The following is a 19,993-nucleotide window of genomic DNA, read 5'->3' as shown; positions in this document are numbered from 1 at the left end:
CGGAACATTTCAAATTACAACTTACCATTATGTGTATATATATATATGTAAATGGTTTCTGGATATTTACAGACGGCAACGTTGCTGCAGGATTTTTAGGTCGAAAGGATCGTCGAAGTTCCATCAAATATGTATCCCCGATTATGCTCTTTGCGCTCGTACTTCGCTCGTAATCCCTCTTCGAATTCCGTAGTCGTAATAATTTATTACCGAAGATATTGTAGGAAATCGTTCCGAAACTGCGTCGCACCGTTTCTCGTCTTCTTCGAACGTCGTTCCGCAACGAAAACAATTTTCTGCTACCGCGAGACTCGAAAATCCGATTTTCTAACATTCGATCTCCTCGCAGGATTTTTCGCGATCGAGCGAGAGCACGCTAATCGCGAGTCGTTCGAGATAACCCGGCAACTATGTTTCGTCGAGGTCGTTCCCACCGAAACGGATCGGAGCAGCGGAAAGTATGTCGCCCGGAACGGTATCCAGGAATACTTCTAACTGAATTTTTTGATAGGCGATAGAGTGCATACGTACAATTTTCATGATGTCCGTAGCGCGGACGACAACGCTGATTTATTCATGCCGATGAAAATCGGAAAGTTTATTTAACTCGCGATGTAATAACAATGAAGCTGTTTCTCCTGGATTTCGATCGTCGTCGAAATAAAACCGTTGAACGAATTCCGACGGATTCTGATCGAACGTAGGCCGCGTTCTTCAACGCCCGAAAACAATCGCCCGGGCGACCGCGCAATAAAACGATAACGAAACGACTTCGACACGGTGGATATCGTACGAACAGCTTTCGCGTAAACAGTTTTCCCCGCGACCCGCGGCTTTCGAACTCGCGAATAGAAGTCACGAATGACAATTGGCTCGCGGCGATACACGCGGCGCCAGCGACTCGAGAACCGAGACCATATTTTCGCGAAACTCCGCGAACACGAGCCCGGCCCGGCCCGGCCCGCGATACGATACGTTGCGCGAAATTCCCGTTCTTAATTGAGGAACTCCTTTTTCAGCGGCACAGCGACGCTTCGAAAGGAAACGCTTTAATTAGGAAACTCGTGCGTTTTTCCCCCGACCGCGCGACTCGCCTATTTTTCGCGTTCCTTTAATACGCCTCCTCGTATGTTGTATCCAGTAATTACGATAATTTCACGTGAACTGTGCGCGAGACGCGTTAGAGACATCGGACGAGAAAAACAGCGAACCGTTGGCGAACCGAAAGTTTTCAGCATTCGGTTTTCGCCGTGCTAATTAAATCGCGCGGTGTAATTGTAAACGCGTGCCGCAGAAAATAATTTTTAATATACTCGTCGCGTGCCGGCTGGACGAAAAGACGAGAATTATTTGGCGAAATTGGAAATAACACGATAACAAAGTGCAGAAATAATGTAATAATAACGAACGACGAGCAGCGATTATCGGCGAGAGCCGGCCGAACCGTAACCGTTAAAATACGCGTTTCTTCGAACGTAGAAAGTAAAGACGGCCGTTTTAAGAGAGACGCGGTCGAGATCGTGGTATTTAGATATCGAAGAGCCGATCGTATTCGTCGAATGCCGCATTTGCGAGCAACGCGAACGATCCGACGAACATTCGAGGTCCCCGGCGACGATCGAAGGACAATTTGCTTGCGAGAATTGCAGCATTTGTACGGTGGCCGGTGAACGAAATAACGCAAACAGAAGGGGCGCGTTCGACCAAGTTTAAACGCAACGTTGCCGTCCGTTGGGAACGTTCGTCATCGGCGAAAGGCGACGAAAAGTCGCTTCGCCGCGAACACGTTCCGAAGGAAAATGCTTTCGTGTTTACGATCTCCCATGGTCCACGAAACTTCGATCGTTTCGCGCGACTATGAAAAACTGATTAAAAGCCGCGTGGCCCGTTGACAAACCTGGCCCGACGGTCGCTGGACCGGAGGAGCTTTCGCTCCGGACGAAAACGCTCGTCGAGCCAAATAATAATTACCCGAGACCGTCTCCTTCCTGATGTCGGCGTACTGCTCGTTCACGGGATAGCTCGGGATGGTCGAGTAGCAGCTGATCTCCAAGTAGCCGTTCTCCCCGGCGTGCAACGCGGACACCTCGATCATTAATTTCGCAGTCGCGGACATCAGTTGGTCCTTGCGACGCGTGTGCGGATAGTGATTCACCAGCGTGATATCCACCTAGGCGAGACAAACGCAGAAACCACCGAATAAGAATCCTCGAGTTTCTCGCGCGCCGCAATCTTCGCCGCGCGTTCGAACGTCCGAGCGATCGACAGCTAATTTCCGACACACGTGGTTTCTCTCTATCTACCGTTCGCGGTAGCCGGCAGCCAATAGCCGGTGGCACTCGATAACCGAGAGATCGGACTCGGCACTCCGGAGGCGGAGTTTGCGCTCGTCGAACGGCCAATCGTACGCGCGTTAACCTAGACCCGTCGAGCCGATCGAAACGACCGGTTACGCGCGTTTCTTCTTTCATGGTTGATGAAATTAGAGAGACCCTTTCGCAGAGAACGATCGAATACCTCTAGGTTTAAAGGCATTTTAGGGCTCGGTAGGTTTAGCGTGAAACTTTTTGAAACTTTGCACTCGAGTGGTGACTCCGAAGCACCGCTGAGATTTGTTATATCACGTTCTAAGATCATTTTTACAGTAACAAAGTTTAGATTATAAAAGATTGTTAAAAGTGTAACAGTTATGTAAGTCGCGAGACTCAATTTCGCATGCATAAAATGCGCTTTGTCGTATAAAATGAAGATACTGTGAATCGGAAAAATTATTTTAAATTTACAGTTAAAATAGCTTCGACTGCAAAGGGTTAATTTATGCTGAAATTCTCGATCGTTGCTTACGAAACAACTTTTGCGGGAGCGAATCGACTGCTCGAACGAACAACGAACGATCGGAGTACGGTCTGCTGGTACAAATGTTGACAGGTTCGATAAGGAAATACAGCGCTGATAGCGATACGTCGTTGTTTATATTTACCTCTTTGCCATTTATGAACCACGTCAAATGAGGAACTGGATGCGCAGCCGACGAGGTGCAGTTCGCCTCTAGACTTTCGCCGACCACGTACATGCTTTTCTTGAACGTGATCTTCGGGTTTTCAGTCTGTGGTACTGTCCAATTTCAGAACGTTCGTTTGTAAATAAATCGTTAACACCGTTGAAAGTTGTACAAGTTCAATGTTCCCGCCGAATCCGTCGTCGGATCGAACGACGACGAACCGAAACGCTTTTCCGCGGAATACGTTAAAATATAGTTTTCCACCGATCGATCTTCCGGAACCGGCTTTAAACGCCGGCTCGGTTCGGACAACGGCGAGCCGCTTTGTAAATAACGGAGATCGTTCGCTTCGATCGAGCGCGGAACCGGTATAATATATAATACAACCTTCGCGAATAAATTTCATTCGTGGAAATCCCGATTAAATCGACGCGTAGAATAGGCCGCGGCGCGCGTACGAAACGCGACCGCCGAATCGGTCGAAATAATGAAAACGTTCGAAATTTGAGTAACGGCGTCGTTCGACGACCGTGCCGGATCGAGTCGGAAACAAGCCCCGAATTATGGTTCTCGTTCGAACACGTGATCGTCCGTTTTCTACCGAGCGGCGCGTTTTCTTCGCTCTCGACCGAGCTAACGAATCCATTCTTTTCGCGTATCGAGGTAAACGCACCCACTCGATATATTTATGCCGCGGCCACGAGAATTTATGCCGACAAACGAACCGGCAACGTTTTCACGCTCGAGTCGCGCATTATAATTGCAAAGACGCCGTGTTTTATCACGATTTTATTTCACGGTACAGCCGGTACGATTGCATAATTAATTAATCGGACAACGAAGAAGTAGGGGCAAAGCGGGGCCAGGGGGTAACAGGCTTTATCGTTCGACCCTTCCGCGCGGCGATCGACCGAAACGAACGCCCCTCTCCGCCCCGCTCCAACCCCAACCGCCGCCGCGTATTTTAATTAGATACCTGTTCGACGAACACCGTTTCGCAAACAGTCGATTACGTTTCCATTCGCGTAACAAAAAAATCGCCCGCAGAGATTTCTATGTTTCTCCAAGTTCCGTCGTAGCGCGCATTCGTTTACCGAATGAAAACACGATTTGCCGACAATAAACTCATTCTCGCGCCGCAGTTTATTCGACGATTACAAATCGCGGGGGGAAATTATCGTTCTCAACTGTTGCACGCTTCGTATCGCGCGTTATTTCAACGAAGCTGCAGCGAATCAACGCCCGGTATTTATTTTATTCGTTGTTTCAGAAATCCCTTTAACAGACGACGGTCGTTTTTCTTCGATCCTGCTATCCGTGAAAGCGGCCGGCGGCTACAAACACGAGGATTCGCATAAATGTCCACGAATGAGTAACGAGCTTCGGCGATTTACCACGAAATTCCCGCGACCGTTGCATGGAAAATATCCGATTCGATAAGCTCGATGCTACGAAGCGTTCGCATTTTTAGAAACACGTTCCCCTGGAAATCTGCTCGCCCCTGAGCGAGGTTCGAGGGATCTCCTCGAGGAAGGGGTGGGCCCCCGTCGTGCCGTTACGAGCGTAGTTCTTATCGACGCGTTGGCTCGTAGGATTTTTAATTCCGACAGCCGATGCGGACGAGCGAGTAAAAAAAGAAGTCGGTCGAAGAGCCAACTCTTTAGCCCCAAAGACCGAAACTTGGACGGTTAATCGACGGACCGAGGATCCTTGGGCGCTTCCGACAGAAACGAGTTGGCGTAATTTCGAGCAGCAGCGAGCAGAACGTCGGTGTGCTTTATTCAAACTGTTGCAGAAGGAAACTGCCACTCTCGTTTCTTGCAACCGGTGCAGCAATTTTTGATTTCGCGCAAAGATCCGCGGTCTCGCGATGCAACGCTCGAAAAACCGATCGCGGTTCCAGTTCGTTCAAACTTGGGCATCCGGTCGGCGAACGTGTCAATCAATTTGACATCGGATACATCCTCTCTCCGTTGCATCGACGCATATTCGGATGTTTTCAAACGTATCCATCGTTCGTTTCGCGATACAGCCGCATCTCTTGCGCACATTCGGATACAATCGAAATAAAAGGCGCAGGTAGAAATGGCGCGTGTTTGCGTTCTCCTCAAATTTAATCGTTTTGACGGAATTCGAGAACGATTTCGCGACTAGTTTTTGGTTAAAAGTTTGCGCGAACATTGCGATAATTTAGGAAGATCCTGTAGAGAGTATTTTTACCAAAAAAAGATTTTCGATTATTTTTACGATTCTCACGAATACCGAATATCTGTAGATGTGGCGTACGATGTCACGGACGACCTCGCAAAGATCGATTGTATCGCAAAATATCGTCGTAAATAGAAAAATGACAAAGCATCGGTACTTTTGCTTCGGATTCGTCTGGAAATGCTCGATGAAAATCGACGATCCAAGGAGGGTTAAATCGCGATCGAAGATCGAACGAAGCAGAAGCAAAGTATCGCTGGCACTTACCTATAACTTTCATTTGAACGGGTTCGGAAGCCTCGGTATAAATAGGAAACGCCATCGAGACCTGACAGGAATACGAGCCGGACGCCTCGAAACGTACGTCCGTCAATTTGATTGTCGTGCCATTATCCAAGTACTGTAAACAAATCGCGCACCGTTTTAGAGTTCGATTGTGGCCCGTCGATTACCTAACTAACACCCCTCGAACGACTCGAGGCGCGCGGCGCGCGGCGCTCGCGTATTCATTCGGAATCGCCATTGTTCCCTCGGCTTTATCGTCGGCTCTCGCGCGGGAAGCCTGCTCGAACCAGAGACGCGTCGTATCGATCCTTCAAAAATGGATCAAACGATTCGCTCGATCGTAGCCTTCTTCGACCGATCGCGCGGCTGGGGCCGAAGGCTGAAACGTTGCATCCCCCTTTCGACCGATCGCCGGATAAAATCTCGGTCGCGCTACGTACTCGAGAGTCTCGATCTTTTTCGCTTTACCAGGTTACCCGGGAAAGTAGCTGCGATTTTCGATCCACCTGTTACGATACAACGGGCCGTCGAAATAATAATTCGCCTGTTCCTCTCGATTAGAATTACGATGATTACCTCGACGAATGTTGCGACTTCTAAAACAAAAGAAACATTCGCTGCATCTAGCTCCGGCTTCGATCACGGTCCCGCGTTGATAAATTCGAATCTTCCAGCGAGGATTCGCTAGGGTTCGCATCGAATTCGATCGAAGCATCCTTCTTTTATACTCGCGTTTCATCGTAGACTATTTTATTAGCGTGCCCACATTTTGAATGAAAATCGTAACCGGTTTAAACGGATTCGACGAACAAAGGAAAAACTAGGAGATCCCATCACCGCCAGCTAAAGATGAATTCTACGCTTTGGACCGGAAATTAAACCGCCCACATGGTCTGAAATGAAATTGTTAAACGCAACGTTGTCCGCGAGTCTGTGTACAAAGTTTCCCTTTGGACGGAGTCAAAGCCGCGCTTTGGAACGACATCGACTTCGCGTTTCGTAAAATTTCCTCGCTTCGCTCATCGTTCTCGTCAGGATTAATTATTTATCGATTGTTTTCGTTGCATGCGGTCCGAGGATTGCGTGGGACGCGCCCACGCGCGATAGATTATACAAATCCGAGTCGTCGCGCGTGAACTTAATAGGTAAGCGCGAGACCAGCGCTTAACAAACATTTTTTGTATTTATATCTTAGCGTACGAAAGATTTTTTTAAATTACAAGCGACGAAGGGAACAGGATTTCGCGTCGACTTAACAACTATTTCGATATCGGGATCGGCGATGAACCGCCGATTCGACGAGTTCGTTCCTGGAACCGATAAATTGAACGCAAATTTGTCGTTGGATGCGTTTCAGAATATTATTCGATTAAAATTTTTTATCCTCTCCGCAATACATCTCTCGAATATCCTCTCTGTAGAGAGATCCGCGTCCAGCGATTACCGCGAAAGTCGAAGGTGCTCGAGGTGCTTCGACGTCGAGAGTAGGGTTCGATGAATCTTTCGCCTTTGATTGCGGGGTTGGGTCGACGAGCTCGAAGTACGCTCTTTCTGTAAAGAGACTGCTAAATCGGTCGCCGGGCGAGGAGAACGAAAATTTGACGCGCCAAACAACTTTCTCCGACGCGACGCGGCACGGCGCGGCGTCTAGGCTGCTCGCGCGATACTACTTGACCCGGATCGCGTTGTTTGTCGTCGCGATTCGTCGATCGATCGATTTAATCGCGAGAGCGGAAACTTCTAATTGTACGTCATCGAACGGCTCTTTGGGCAAGCGGAACGTATTCGATCGAACGCGCCGATACGGCTCGTTCGATGAGAGTTGCTATGCTCGCGTCCGATTATTGCATTAATAAAGCCACAGAAATAAATCATTGCATGAAATAGTCAAGGTGGAAACGATACGGGGCGGCTGCTGTATAATTCAACGGGCGCGCCGTGTAGTTTCGCTGTAACGCGGTCAGCGAATTCGCGAAACCCGATAGCGTCGCGTTTACGAAACCGATGCGAGAACTTCGCGAAAAACGCGTCGGGGAATATTAAAAAGTTCGCGGATTCGTGAAACGAACAACGACAAAGAATTCGAGGGGATTCGAAGTTAAGGGGTGAAATCGCCGCTGGAAAATTACTACCCTCCAGGCTATCCCGGAAAGTTATCGAAGGCAAAAACGCGGTTCAATTTGCGAAGTTGTTACCCGTGTACAGCGACGTAATAGAGACAACGTTTTATCGGAGCTGGAACTTCAAAAAGCGAAGGTAGCAACCCTTTGACGAGAAGACGATGCTTTCCGAGTGGTAAACACGAACCGGTAAATAAGCGCGAGACGCGGCGAAAATATTCGTTCGAACGAAACGCGTTCTCGAACGTTGGACAAATTGGAAAATAACGGTTTAGCACGGAAAGCGGAGCGACGCGGATTCTTGCCAAGCATCGCTTCAAGAATCGAATCGTTTCGAAAAATGCTCGTAAAGATCAAAGGGGAGTCTACGAAATGACAACGATCGAAAGCGAGTCGCTCGCGCGATGTTAATTTTCTAAAATTTCACAGGTTGCGACAGGTTCGAATTCCGATCGGACCAAACGATGATAAACGCTCGCAACGATACTTTGGGTAAACAGATTTTCTCTGCGAAACGAATGGAATCGAATCGAATCGAATCGAGACGGTGTTGAAACTTTTTCTCCGCCTTTCGAACGTAGCTCTCCTTGCTCTAGTTCCGAAGCTCGCGTAACGCGATATCGAGGAACACGGCTACCACGTTACGCAGGATTTACCCGCACTTCGATACGTGTCACGAGAAAATAACAATATCTCGTTTCTGCCCCTTTCTCCGATTTTCTAGGTATCGGACGGAGTCGGGGGGGAAAAGAGTGCGCTCGTCTCTATCTGGAAAAATAGAGATATTCATTCGCAGGGAAATAGGATGTGTCACGAACCACGTGTAGCTTTTTATTATTAACGTTGCATGTTACGATGCACGTGCTCGCTCGCTCGTCCGACCGGGGCGAGGCGTGGCGAGGCGGGGCGAGGCCAGACGGGGCGAGGCGAGGCGAGGCGACCGAAGCGACCATCCTCCGATATTGCGTTCCGTTCCGACTTTATGCCTGGCCACGTTAGCGTTACACGCAATTTCAATTTACCTGTGAACTCGTTCGGCGGCTCGTTCGCGAGGCATCTCTCCTTTAAGAAACGCCGGCTTTGCTTATTCCCTTTAATGGAAACCGATGGTACTTATCCGATTCCTTGTTAAAGGATATACACAGCGTTCGGAAACCCTTTGCCGATAGTTCGCGCGCGAATCTTTTTATAATAATGAGATCGATTTCCTGATTCTCCGACGCTTCGCGATGGAGCTGGAACAGCGCGTTCGTAGTTTCTCGCGCAGAATTCTTAGGAATCTTTCGGTTCGACCATTACTGTCGCGATTATAAATTTAAGAAACTATTATAACGATCGGGAGAAGTTATTACGGCGTTATTAGAAACTTGAGAAATTATTATAATGGTTCCTCGTTTGGGAAATTAATAATGAGAGCGAATACGTTGGGGGTCGGCCAACCCATTCTCGCGTTGTATCAATATTTGCAAAATAGTAACGATAATAACAACGTTCGTATCGCGAATAGCGACGATGCGTACGCTGGCTTTTAGATTCGAGGAATTATTGTAACGATTATTGATTAACTTGCGCATTCGATAACGAGGATGCCAACAATGTATGCATTGACTTTCGAGTTGACAAATGACGGTAGTGGTTATTAATTTGGGGAATATTAATAATAATAATAATAATAATAATAATAGCAAGAACGTCCCTACGCGACACAGATATCGGGAATTTACTCTGCGAGATTCTTCCAACGGTTTGTTAGCTTGAGAACTGAATAATGAAAACGATAACATTCCTATCGCGATGTAAAAATGTTGGTAAACGCGCCGAGAGCCTCGCGCGCGATAAACGAAGCGACAATCGCGTAAATGCCGAGTGCAATTTAATTGCTGTTTAAATACCCAGTCGCTCTAACGAGCAGACATTTCGCGTTTACGATGAAACGAACGTCTTTCGAAGCTGTACACGCGTGCGACTCGATGATAATTCGCTGGACGCGAGCGTTACGCCGCGCAACCTCGTTTGAAAAGCGTTCCGACGTTTTTCGCGAAAAGAGACACCGCGACAAATAATGCATCGAAAAACACGGGGTTGCGTTTAAAGAGACCCAACGCGCGTAATATGCTTTTGGATAAGAGATCCGACGAGCAAATTACAATTACAAATGCTTTCTTTCGGCCGCGCTCGCGAAACGACGGAAACGCGTACGCATCTGTGTCGTACACGGACACACGGTTCTCGCGGAGAAACGAAAATGCGATCGTAACGCGAAAACAAATTTAATATCGCTCCACGCGTGACTCGTATTCGTATCGCGCATTGCGCAACACAATATTAGATAAGAACACGGTTTAACGTGCGCGGTAATATAAAAGGGAACTCAGTTTTGCAATATCTCGCCGCGTTGCGCCGCGCCGCTCCGCGCCGCTCGGCGCGAGGATCTTTGGCTGAACCCCCGCGGCCGGATCGCAATTTCAACAAGTAGGAGGTTATAGAAGTTGATGCTACGGTATTACAAAATAAGGCAAAATTGGATAGCAAAATTGGAGGGAAAGGAAGCTCGTTCGCAGTTGTTTACCACTGTTCAAGACAGAAAATTTGCTTCGGCAAATTAGGGGATGCCGACGGGTGAGCAAACATGCTCCGATAACTCGACGATCCTTCTATTCCAAGGGAAAACTTTTAACGACTCTAGCAACAAACATGATAACGAGCTTCGGGATGGTCGAAATTGTTACGCGGATACGAAAACAGTGCGAAACGCCCGAATGAAAATCGGAGATACGACGCTGTTGCGTCTCGAACGCCTAGAAGGAAAAGGGTCGTCGACCGAAGATCGCGCTGTCATCGTCTTATTCGGGGGAACAAGTATTTTTAGCGGATATCGCGTTTGAAACACGGATGAAACAAATAGAAACAACCGAGAAGATTATCGCGCGATATCTGTCCGCTCGTTGAAGCGGGGTCGAAACACGATGACCGATCGATGCGAAAACCTGCAGAAAATTGTTTCGAAACGAGAAACCATTCTTGGCGAAAGATAATTCGATTCGCGGCTGTCCCTTTCCGTCGCCTGCTATCGAACCGTAACCGTTCGCGGCGTTATCGTCGCACAGGACGCGATACACGCGTGCGTTGCACCCAGGGCACAGGGGAGGACAGGGTTGACGGAACGGGCGCGCTCGGCGAACGATAAAGTATACGCGTCGGTTTTTCTAGGTTGGTCTCGACGTTTCGGGCACAATGCGGCTTACAATTAGTAACGAAAGGTAAATCGTGCGATGCACGAACCGCGTAACGTTGCGAACACGACAGAATGCGAGTCGAATCCAGCACTCGATACCGTTGCCTTTGTTCCCATTCTTCTCGTGCCAGCGCCGCGGCCGGAATATGCGTGCACAGAGGAAATATGTATAATGGAAGACCGAGCGAGCCGTCGCGTAGCGCCGAAGCGCGCCGAATTTTCGCAACGATCGACGCTCGCGTTTCGACTAATTTTCCGATACGCGTTTTTAAACTCCGCGCGATAATCGGCCGGGTCACCGTGACCCGCCCGACGAAGCTGTCGCTTGGAAAAACTCGCGAGGAGAAATCGCGGTGTTCCGGTGCCTGTTTATTTTGCGACGCGTTCGAGCGCGTACGAGCCGTTTCGAGAAGATTTACTTGTATTTGTTGTCTCAGGATACTGATATTTTTCTCCGTATAAATAATCTCGTATAAACGTGAAAAAATCACCACTTTTCATCACGGTAAAGCGACTTATGCCACTTTCAAAATAAACGGCTCGTATATAAAAGCGTGGCGTAAAATAAATATAACCACGTTTCACGATGGACGTTATTTTAATATTCGAATGTGTTACATTTTTAAATCGATCTTCGTCTTTCGAAGCGTGTCCGTGAAAAGTATGACCGATGTTCGACGGTCTGGTAATTAGATTTTCAGGATTACACGAGTAGAATGGGTCGGCGAGTAGAATAAGCGTGCAATCCGACGGACAACTAAAGCGGCGCGGCGATTTAATGGACCGGTAGAATAACTCGACGATCGATCAAATGAAAAAGGAAACGCCATTTCGCGCGAAAGTAGTATTAATAGAATAGATTATTTGTTCGTCGGACTCGACCGTGATCGCTTACGATGCTAATGCTTCGAAAAGAGGAACGAGCACTCGGAAGCTCTGATATTCGTTCGTATTCGATTCGTTACACATATATTTATGCAAATTAATGGAATCGATATAATTCGAACTAATGAAATCAATAGAATTAATAGAATAATAACAATGTATAAAATTCAATACGGTCGAAAGAGTAATCGTAACAAATCTTGTCTCTTCGGTTCCTGTTTCATTAAATCGATTACATCGATTTTGCGACTTTTATGGTCATCGGTTCGGGCGATCGACCCATCGATCAATTATTTTAGACCGTCGACGTGTACGATATTGTCCATAGGACACGAAATGAAAAATAATCGCCTCGACAACCGCGTGCCATTGTCGGCGCAGTGAAACATTGATCGAGCGAATGCATAAAAAAAATTAATGTGCACGACAAAATGTTTATAAAGTAACGTACTTCGCTGCGCCGCGACGCGTAGCTTCGGTCCCAGCCGAAGCTATAGTTTCAGACCTTTAAGTGGAAAAATAAAATCAACGTGTCCGTCGAGATTGACCTTTTTTCATCGAAAAATACCACCTGGATATAGAAAAGAGAAGTTCGAGCGGATTACATATTTAGGAAGTTTAAAATTATGCGACCCTGCGTTGCGACCTTTTCGGTCTACGATAACTTTCTTTAATGTTCTTTAACGTTCGATAGCTCCCTAAAATCTCAACGCGCTCGATTAAAAGACGCAAAGACGTTAATTGGTCGATGCACCGATCTTAATACGCGTACGTTGATACGTTTCGCTGTAACCTTTTATCCGCTGTACTCTTTCGACTCTTACGAACGATTTCCACGTATACGATCGCTAATTTTTCGTATCGGTAGCGTTTCAAGTAGCATTTGTTTTCTCGGCTTATCGAAATTGCTTTCACGATATTTCTCCGATAAACCTGTACGACGATGAAGCATGAGAAATCCGTAAACTCGGACGTTGTCCGAGTTGTGCACCGTGCACCGTGCATCGCGCCGTAGTAGAATATGAACGTGACCGATCGGGCAGGTGGGTCGAACAGATCCCACGACCGACAAGGAAAACGGGACCGTAGATGACAGGATAGGTAAAATGAAACAGTAATTAGTCACAGCAATAACCTGTATCATTGACCGTACAAACAAGCACAATGTGGAGGCGGCTGATCAGATAAGTAGAAATGCAGCAGTAACGAGGAACTTGGGTGCAACGACGCGAGGCGACGGTAGCTCTTTAACCAAATGGAGCGAGACCGCGATCGAACGAAGCACGCCAATGACTTCTGAGGTAAATAGAAGAGCAACACGATTATACCGATTAGACCGAGGGAAGAACCGGGCAGCTGGTTAGTTAAGTGGTTCGGCGCTTTTTGCGAGCATACGTTGGATCGGATAAAACGTCCGCGTCGTATACAAATCGAATCGCGCAACTCCTTCGTTAATTCCAGGTATTCGTGCTAGAAGAATCTTGTGAGAATACTACGAGAAATACTACCGGGAATTTTCTTATTTCTACGATCAGGCTATCGAAAAAGTCTACCAAGTCTGCTAGTCTACTAAAAAGAAAGAAAAGTCTACGCCTTTTCGCGCTTTACACGCGGCTAACACAATTTAATTACGCTTTGGTAGAACCTGGAAATCGGATCCGACGCAATCATCGAAACGAAGAATCGCATCGGATATAAAAGACATCTTGTCGAGAAAGTGTCGTCGATACGGCTTCACGGCCGAGGACAGGGCCGAGAAAATTACCGAGAAAATACCGAAAGTATGTCGAGATGAACTCGAGCGGTCATGAATATTAAAACACCCGTATACGGCGTCATAAACAAGGTATCGTTGCGAATGAATTTTAATGAAAATCGAGCTTCGAACGAATATCCGTTCAACGCGAAAAATAAAGCTTTACGATGTCTAGTGTTAAATACTAGATTGCAGCGAAACGATTGCTCCGGTGAAAATTGCTTTTTTACACGACGCGGTGCGGCGCGGCGCGGCGCGGCGCGACGCGTCGCGGAGAGATCCGAGCGATTTAAACGAGCATTACGAGCGAGAACGCCCCGGCTAAAAGCAATACCGTTTGTAAATTAAACGTTTAATCACCTGGTATCGCTCAAACAGATTGAACTTTAAAGGAGGCATCCAGCAATTTACTCGGATCGTTTAAATTCCGGGCGCGCGAACGGCTATCGAACTTTTGTGAAATATTAATTTCGGCGCGGCTCGATTTCTGCGATTCGGCCCGAATCGCGCAGGCACGGCCTCGCGTTTCCAAATTTTTCACGGGCTCGCTAGGAATTCGCGAGCCGTTACAACATTTCGTAATTCAATTCGTCCGTTCTAAATGATTCTCTCGGGATCCATCCGACTGGCGCGCGTTAGACCGCGTCGAATCAGGAATAATATTTGCACGGTTGTTTCTCACGAACTTTCTCTCTAGCAGCGAGGAGTATTCGCAAATATTTATAACCGTCATTAATGACTGTACTACGAAACTGCACGGAAATTGAATCGTAGCGCGGCACGGCGTGGCACGGCGCGGCGCACGGTGATGCGATCTTATGGCCTTTCGGGACAATGATCGTAACTTCTAAACTAATTAATCTTCGGCCCGAGTACCTTCATAATTTTTTAAAGGGAACAAAAAACTCTTTTATCAACGTTTAGCATTGTAATTTTTTAGAAACCGTGTCCGTTGTACCGACAGACAGTCGGCAGTCGAGATCGAACCGCCGAGCGATCGATTTACCGAGATTCGAGCTGCCGTTGTATAATTTTATTATCGCGTTCGCGTTATCGTAAATAAAATGCCGCGACGTACGTCTATACCGGTAGAAATACCAAAATATGTACCGGTATCGCCGAGAAGAATATAAAGTCCAGAGATTGAATCGAAATCGGCATTAAAACTGGAACGCGATGGGATGAAACGTAATGGAAATTATGTACATACGATGAATCGAACGACAGACGTCGCGCATCGATCGTTACGGATCCTAACGAGCCGTGAAACTTGGCTCCGTTAAAAACAAAAAGATCGACGAATAAGCAGACGCTGAAAATTCATGACAATTCGAATATCCTGTTCGATCGCCGCGGGTAATATAACGCGCGCGTACGGAGAAACACAGGGAGCGAAGTTCGGTGTAATACGTTTCCACAGATCGTAAAAACTTTTTCGGTACGATACGATACGATACGCGAATACCCGGAACCGGTGCGGCGCGTGTATCGAGCACGCGACGATCCACGACCGAATCGTTGAACACGGTTGCTCGATAAATTACTTTTTCGTGTTTAATGTTCATAACGAACGCGTGGAATTCTAACGCTTCGGCAACTCTCGTCGTTCAGCGCGTACAATTATTATTATTAATAACATTATTATTATTATCATTATTATTCTTATTATACCGTGCGGTAAAGTAATTTGTGCGGTTAAGCCTGCCGGACGATAACACGAGCTTTAGTACGCCTCTATCGGTACGGTTATGAACGCCGTGTCGTTATCATTAACACACTTCCATATCGTGGCTTTAACGTGCTCATTGGTGTACGCAAAGTAAGTGCCTTTTCAGCGAAGTGCGAACTTGTAATCGATTTTAGCGTGTTGTCGCGACTACTTGTTATCGCAGCTCTTTCTATTCTTCAAAAATATTAGAATATCTTCGTCCGTTCCTTCGTAGATTTATGTGTCGTTTCAAAGTAGAAATATACTAATTATGGGATGAAATTGGCGAGCCGGGTTAAACCGAAGGGTTAGACCGAGGCCTGTTCGGTCTTCGAGAGGTTTTATGGCACGCTGTTGGCCGACGTAAGATCTTGATCGATGTAATGTCTCCCTTATACCGACGCTCGGATTGTCCACAAAAATGGACAATTTGGGAAGAGGAGATACGATTATTCGAGCCTCGCGTCTCGTTTTTATAGTCGTTGACAATTCGTAACTATGAAAATGAACCGCAAGGATCGAATATATACGATTATTCGATCGTATCTCCTCTTCCAAAATTGTTCATTTTTGTGGGCAATCCGAGCATCGATTAGAGAGACATTGCTGTATCGGGGAAGCGGCAAGCGGGGCAAGCGGATGTTTGTAAGGTAACGATGAACGGAGAATGGAAAATAATTAGAAATTCCACTGTTCGAAAAAGGGGATGCTGCAGAAATCACGGAACGGAGAAAGCGAGCGGGTAAATTCGCGATATCGCGCGCGAAGTTTCGTAGAAGTACGAGTATAATATTATTTCGGATGTAACACGATCTATTCCGATGTGCGCGAAATTCGGTCTTCTCTCGCGCGAGAATCCTCTCTCGAACGTTGCTCGACTAGAACATTATTCGGAAATTTGGTAAAACTAGACGCATGAATAATTTACGAAATATTTGGACGAACGACGGTACCGGGGTCTCGGAGACATCGGGACGTTGTCAACGCAAAGGCTGCAGTTTCGACGCTGCCACTCGCAACATGCAAATTAACTCGCGCTACTTTTAGGAAGACGCTCGAATCCTGGTGGCGCGGCTCCTTCTCGCCGGTTACGAATCGAGGAGCGCGAGACGGTGCGGAAGACGTTGAGTATTTCAACGTCGAGATTGTCCCGCAAAGAAGCTGCGACAAGAACGGACAGCCTCGATCGAGTATTCTTTCGAAAGCGAAACTCGCGTTCGCTATTAAGCGGACGACAATAAAGGCGAGGCTTCGACCACGGTCGTCGAGTCCCGTTCCAATTAGAAAATGTTTCGGATGCCTCCGCAGCTAACGAGGAATATAAAAACGGGACGCGGATCAAATACAGCGTGGGAGCATCGCGAATAATCCTTTTCATATGAAAAACATTTATTTCCGTCCACCTGTAACAGTTGTATTTTCATGAATGCGAACAACGTGGCATTCATTCGTCGAGAGAGAGTGTTCTCGCGAGGCGGTCATTGTTTCGCTGAAAAGGATTCGTCGGAGTAACCGAATATTTCATATTTTATGCAAGATCCGCGAATATTCAAATGCTCCTGGACTACAATGCGACGCGGCTCGGGCTCGGGCTCGGGCTCGGGCTCGGGCTCGGGCTCGGAATCGGAATCGGAATTCGAATCGAAATAATCCTCCGCCAGCGAAATAAGAGCCTGCGCGTCGCGCGTCTTCTTTCGAACCGGAAACAGATTTTCCTCGTTTTTGCAAATCTGATTACCCTCGAAATCGGAGCATGGCGCGAGAGAATTCCATTTGATACGTCCGAATTGTTTTCGAACACGGTTTCCTCTGTTTTTTTCGTTTCGCTGAAAACACTGGGAACATCGTGCCACCTAACCCCGCGAATCCATTTGTCTTTTTTTTTCTCGTTAAAACGTCGAACGCATTGTTCCGGGAGGAAAAAAATAGTTCTAAATTTCCGCGCGGCGATGCAGCGTTTATTCGTCGATACTAAATTCGCGTGTCCGCGTTCGATCATTGTACTACGAGCCCGGCCCGAAAAACCTTCGTACTCGCGTGCAAATGCACGCCGACGCCGCGCCGGTAAAAGCGTCCCGCACCGTCGCGATGCGACGATCGTTTGAAAGGTGCGTAATTAAAACAGAACCGGGCCACTGTGTGCGTTAATTGCGAACTCACCTCCATATTCGCGCCTTCTACCCGCCATTCGACGAACGGCGGTTTTCTATCCTTTATGTACTGCAGTATCTTCTTGTCGTCCTTCATGAATTCCACTTTGTGCAACAAATCATCTGATACGCTATGGTTGCAATGTAGCGCGGCCGTGTTGCCATACGTCACGTAGGACGGCGCGATCAATTGCACGTGCACCGTGGAAGTCGCCGTAGAAGTTGCATCTGGAAGTCAACGATAATAATATTCCGTTAAACGTCTTCATTCCCCGTCGGAATTTCCAACCGTTCGGTTCCACGTTCGGTGGCTCGCGTCTCGTTTCTTTAGGCGCGAACTTTTAGCCCCTGCGTTCGATTTTATGCGAATCCGAGGTGGTAGATCGCAGGATTTCCGGAGACACGGGTCGATCGGCGAAGCCGATTATATTTTTACGTCTTTCCAAATCGCGTACGAGAGAATTGTCCCGTTTTATTGCGTCGATAATCGCGACGACCGGTGGTCGATATTCGAAGACGACGATCGACCGATCTGCTTGAAAAAAATCGGAATCGTTCGGTTGATAATTTGCTTGGAAAAATGTTCGATCTTGCCACGGAATCGATGCGAAATACGACGAAAGATCGTACGAAACTGCCGCTGAAATGCAGGTTGTTGAAATTACGGAAGACGAAAGCGTCGATTGTTTGAACAATCAAGGCCGGCGCGGCGTTCGCGCGCGAACGAATAATTGGAACGTATCCCGCGAAGCAGCGTCGCGATATTCTATCGACGTTGTATTCGATTCTGTTATTATACAGCGAATATTAAGCGAACGAGCACAACAAATGGAATAGCGATATTACATTAAAATTGCATTGCTCTCGTTGACATTTCAAACATCGCGAATATATATATAAACCGATGGGCGCGCGTCGCAAAGGGCATGCGACAAATGGAAAGATAACGACGCGCTACATAGAAACAAACTCCTCTTTCTGTGCGAACGCGATTCACATACTTCGTGCGTATATCTCGTTTAACGTTGAATCGCGGATTCACGATTGAATAACTGCGCGGCGCCATAGAGATATCGAGGCAAGAACAGAGAATTTTCCGCGGAAAAAAAACTTTGATGGAATTCGATAAAAAAGGTTCGCGAGAAATGGACGCGCTCGAGCGAGGAATTTTTCGAAAAAGAGACGAAAAAAAACGCGAGTAGAGGAGGAAGAAATCTAGCGGAAACAGTTCGTTGATTCGGCGCCGTGAAAAACGAAAGTAATGCCGAATTTTCGCCTCGTGCCCGTAAATAATGCGAGGCGAGGGTTTCGTCGACACGGCGCGCGACACGCGACACGCGACACACGGTCTCGGCACCGACAATTATTAAGTCGTTAAAATATTGTCGGCGTTCGAAAGAGCCACGCGGTACTCGCATCGTTGCGATAAATTACATCGCAGTTTCACGCCTCTGTAAAGTTATTAATTAATTCACGCGCCAAGATAAGCTCCATCCGTTGACGCGACGAGAGCATAAGCACCGTCGAATACGCGTGTGCGTCACGGGATCCTGTATTCACTTTAATTCGAACTCCGAACGAATCAATTAATTAAGATACTTAACGAATACACGTGGATTACATTACGACCGTGTTTGTTCGCGCCCGTTCCATAGCATTAAACCCAATTTGTCGAATAATTTTAGTTCGATCGCGCCGTACACCGTTCGGCGAACGAGGCCGCGGCTTTCGAACGCGTATTATAAATTTCAAGGCACGTTTCGCTGTCGAACAGTGAACTCGAGCGTCGACCGCGATCGAGCGCTTCGTTAGAAGATCGTTAAAAGCCGTTCGTCGTCGCTGAAATCTCGTTGATCGAGATCGAACGGCGGAAGGGCAGGATTTTCACTGAACTTCGAAAAGTAGAAAAGCGTCCGTAAAATACTACAAATATCTTGTAATCGTCGGTTGGATATTTCGGGACAATCCCGAGGGGAAGTTCGTCGGAAAATTTCCAGCGAACGGGAGACATCGAATAAAATTCAAATAACTGTAAAACTGGGACGAGTAACTAGAACGAACCTGTTCGTCGTCGAGCAAACTTGATACGTGGCTATTAGACTTATTAATCAAGTATAATAAGGTCGTTAGCACTTAACCAGCGCGGAGCGGCGCGGCGCGGCGCGGCGGAACAAGACCGCGGGAATAATAATAATAGTATTAAATCAACCGATCCCGATAGGTTTCGAAGCCGGTGCCTGCTACCTACAGATATTACGATAATTTAATGTAATTCCGACGCCGAATACACGAAACTGGACTACATAGTTCGTATACGTACGCGTTGTTCCTCTGTCTGTTCTATCTTGATAATTTTAACGTCGTCTTCGACGGTGTGCCGCATAAGTTACGAGACGTATTCCGTTCCACCGATTTGCATGGATAAACCATTGTGGCGAATATCGCGATCCCGGGAAAAAATTAGTCGGCGGTTAACGGCCACGATAAAAACGCGATATATAATACGCAGGTATGTAAATATAAAACGCTCGAAACACCGAAGTCCTTTCTCGTTGGCTTTTACATTTTCCGCCAGGATGCGTTCCGTGGGCGTTTATGAATTATGCCGTGCAGTCGTGCCGAGATTAAATGGTCGACTAATTCGG

The 19,993-nt window shown here is 47.2% G+C and overlaps 1 protein-coding gene across 1 annotated transcript in view; it reads right to left on the bottom strand.

Annotated features, from left to right (window-relative positions):
• Positions 1–19,993, bottom strand: part of LOC117221887 (cell adhesion molecule 1) — a 36,681-nt gene that overhangs the window by 12,339 nt on the left and 4,349 nt on the right. Inside the window, exons 2-5 of the mRNA XM_033473183.2 lie at positions 17,359–17,576; positions 5,477–5,609; positions 2,981–3,114; positions 1,972–2,170 (exon numbers count right to left, since the gene is read on the bottom strand). Coding sequence (XP_033329074.1) covers positions 1,972–2,170; positions 2,981–3,114; positions 5,477–5,609; positions 17,359–17,576 — 684 coding nt within the window. The remainder of the gene's footprint in view (positions 1–1,971; positions 2,171–2,980; positions 3,115–5,476; positions 5,610–17,358; positions 17,577–19,993) is intronic.

The sequence above is a fragment of the Megalopta genalis genome, chromosome 4 (genome assembly GCF_051020955.1).
Source record: "Megalopta genalis isolate 19385.01 chromosome 4, iyMegGena1_principal, whole genome shotgun sequence".
Lineage (NCBI taxonomy): Eukaryota > Metazoa > Arthropoda > Insecta > Hymenoptera > Halictidae > Megalopta > Megalopta genalis.
The sequence above is the reverse complement of the archived record's forward strand: the minus strand, read 5'-3'. Positions and strand labels throughout refer to the sequence as shown.